Below are 3,186 nucleotides of genomic sequence, written 5' to 3'. Positions count from 1 at the left end.
ATTTCAATACCTGGTATCCCGAATGGATACCATAATAAAAATCTAATTTCGACCCCTGTGTATGTATGTATAAGTTCTCACCCCATCGTGCACCATAGCCTTCCAAGTGTGCTCCAGCTTCTTGGTCAGCTTGTAGCGTTGCAGGATGTCTATGATACCGAGGAACAGCAGCATCCGATCTCCCTTCGCGTTCTTACACGGGATGCCGCCGGACCTACGACCGACATGGAGCAATTAGTCGTCGTTACTAATTAGTCTAATTAGTTTAATTAGAAAGCCATGATGCGCCGTTGAAACATGATTACGACCACCTAAAGGCGCCAGAGAAAGGACGTAGAGGTCCAGTGAGATGTTTCTCAGTTACAGCTCTGCATGTGGAACAGGGAAGCCCTGTAGGGTTTCACAGTTGCACTACCCCTCCTGCCCTCCCTCCTCCTGCTCTTCCCCCAGCTTACGGTGACTCTTCCTCCCCTCTTACCCTCCCCTCCTCCCTCCCTCCCTCCTCCTCTCTCCACCTCCTCCTCTCCCCCAGCTTACGGTGACTCCTCCTCTTCATCCTCCGGCTCGGGATCCATCGTGTCCTGGTCCACGTGTATGGCCTCCCACCTCCCCTCCTCCCCTCCTCCCTAGGAGGAGGGAGGAGGAGGGAGGAGGGAGGGAGGAGGAGGGAGGAGGAGGAGGGAGGAGGAGGGAGGGAGGTGGAGGTGGGAGGCCATACACGTGGACCAGGACACGATGGATACCGAGCCGGAGGACGAGGAGGAGGAGTCACCGTAAGCTGGGGGAAGAGGAGGAGGGGGAGGGAGAGGAAGGGAAGGAGGGGGGGTGGGGTGATATCAGGATAGAAACGAGGTGAGGAGGAGTGAGTGAAAAGTTCTAAATTATTTATTATTCATATATAATATTATTTTGGAAACTTTTAAAATCCTTGAATCAACAAGATTTCGACAGCAACTGGCACTCATACTGCTGTATCGCAGCACTAACGCCCCTCGTTTTTTTCTGTTTTCTTCCAGGTTTTAGAAAGTTTTAAGATCATGGATTATAGTATGTTAGTTGGATTTTACAACATAGACCAAGCTGCGAGAGAGAAGGTAAGTGTTAGACATGTCTATAATGCTCTCTCCCTCTTCACCTCTCCTTCCTCTCTCTCCCTCCTCCCTCTCCCTCCTCTCTCTCCCTCCTCTCTCCCTCCTCCCTCTTCACCCCTCCTTCCTCTCCCTCCTCTCTACCTCCTCACTCATCTCTCTCTCTGTCTCTGTGCAGCGGCAGCGACACGACAGGCTTCCCGACGTTCACACACAGCTCTCCACCAGCTCAGAGACAGAGGCAGGCGGCGGGGGCGGGGGCGGGGCGCGGTCGGATCTCATGCGCAACAAGTCAATGCGGCGTGAACGGCTGGCCGCTTACTCGACCGCGCTCGAGGCCATACACGTGGACCAGGACACGATGGATCCCGAGCCCGAGGACGAGGAGGAGGAGTCACCGTAAGCTGGGGAGAGGTACATTTTATATTTATATATAATTTATATATATATTAATTTATATATATATATATTAATTTTTAATTATTATTTATTATTAATTATTTTATTTATTATTATTATTAATTTATAATATATATATATATTAATTTAGTAATATATATTTTATTATTTATTTATTTTATATTTGTGACTTCCCCATACACTAGTAGTGTCGCTGCTTTCGCAGTACGACAATCCAACAGTTCCCTCCCTCTCGCTCTCACTTCCCCTCACCCTGCAGTCTCTCTACCCTCTCCATTTTCTCTATCTACTTGTTGATAATAACGATAATAATAATAATAACAATAATAATAAATAATAATAATATTAGCTAGCAATAGTTGTGACATCCCCTCCTTTTCGCCCTCTCTCCCGCACCTCCCCCTCTCTCCCACGTCCCTCCTCCCCACCCTCTCCCGTGTCCCCTCTCTCACCCGGCAGTCTCTCTGTATCGTCTTCACGAGGGCGTCGTAAGTGTCCCGCTCCAGCCAGATCCCGTCCGGATGGTCCTCCGCGAAGTCAAGGTCCTTCAAGGTTGGGCACACCTTCTCCCGTTCCCGCTTGGAAGCCTGCAGGGGGGGAGGTTTTTAGTGACGCATTTCTGACACGAGATCGACTGTAGTTTCATCTCGGTTTTTAGTGACGCGTTTCTGACACGAGATCGACTGTAGTTTCATCTCGGTTTTTAGTGACGCATTTCTGACACGAGATCGACTGTAGTTTCATCTCGGTTTTTAGTGACGCGTTTCTGACACGAGATCGACTGTAGTTTCATCTCGGTTTTTAGTGATGCGTTTCTGACACGAGATCGACTGTAGTTTCATCTCGGTTTTTAGTGACGCATTTCTGACACGAGATCGACTGTCGTTTCATCTCGGTTTTTAGCAACGTATTTTTTTACGACGATCTCTGGACAGTTTATTCAGTTTTCTTAGTTCAGAATCAGTGGTGTATACACGACACACGACCTTACGTTGGTTTCCTTGGACCTCCTTCTCTTGCAGAGAGAGAGGGAGATGGAGGGATGGGCAGAGAGGAAGGGCAGGGAGAGAGAGAGAGGATGTGGTAAGGATCACGCCGGGTGTCCAGCTAACCTGAAAGTGGGAGGGAAGTAGGAACAGAGGAACAGGAAGAGAGAAAGAGAGAAAGAGAGAGTAGGGGAACAGAGAGCATACTGCATACCCTGTGTTTGTAGGTGCTGCCATTCAGGTCGTATTTCCGAGAGAGAGAGAGAGAGAGAGAGAGAGAGAGAGAGAGAGAGAGAGAGGAGGAGAGAGAGAGAGAGAGAGAGAGAGAGAGAGAGAGAGGAGAGAGAGAGAAAGAGGAGTAAGGGGAAGCGTACTGGCGGTAGCCTGGCGTTTGTAGGTGGCTGCCTTCAAGTCGTAAACTTCTGGTGCTCATTGATGTAGATGGGCAGCAGGTTTGTTCATTTGATAAGCATGCGGATGTTCTTGCCCCGCACTGGTAGCAGAAGCAGCCCGTACGTCTTCGGCATGCAGCGTCGCGCGCATTCTGGTTCAGGTTCTGTCGCCGAGAGAAAGCACAGAGATTCCACTAGACGACGTTCGCACGGAGGGTGGATGATATACTGACTCACTGAGAATACTACTGACTCCTGAGAATAGTTAAAGTACTGACTCACTGAGTATACTACTGACTC

At 49.2% G+C, this 3,186-nt stretch overlaps 1 protein-coding gene across 1 annotated transcript in view; it reads right to left on the bottom strand.

Annotated features, from left to right (window-relative positions):
- Positions 1 to 596, bottom strand: part of LOC106819707 (phosphatidylinositol 4-phosphate 5-kinase type-1 alpha-like) — a gene marked incomplete at its 3' end in the record, with an annotated part of 2,010 nt that extends 1,414 nt beyond the window's left edge. Inside the window, exons 1-2 of the mRNA XM_014824308.1 lie at positions 538 to 596; positions 82 to 214 (exon numbers count right to left, since the gene is read on the bottom strand). Coding sequence (XP_014679794.1) covers positions 82 to 214; positions 538 to 575 — 171 coding nt within the window. The remainder of the gene's footprint in view (positions 1 to 81; positions 215 to 537) is intronic.
- Between the last annotated feature and the right edge of the window lie 2,590 nt (positions 597 to 3,186).

The sequence above is a fragment of the Priapulus caudatus genome, unplaced genomic scaffold, assembly GCF_000485595.1.
Source record: "Priapulus caudatus unplaced genomic scaffold, Priapulus_caudatus-5.0.1 Scaffold4127, whole genome shotgun sequence".
In the NCBI taxonomy this organism is placed as follows: Eukaryota; Metazoa; Priapulida; class Priapulimorpha; order Priapulimorphida; family Priapulidae; genus Priapulus; species Priapulus caudatus.
The sequence above is the reverse complement of the archived record's forward strand: the minus strand, read 5'-3'. Positions and strand labels throughout refer to the sequence as shown.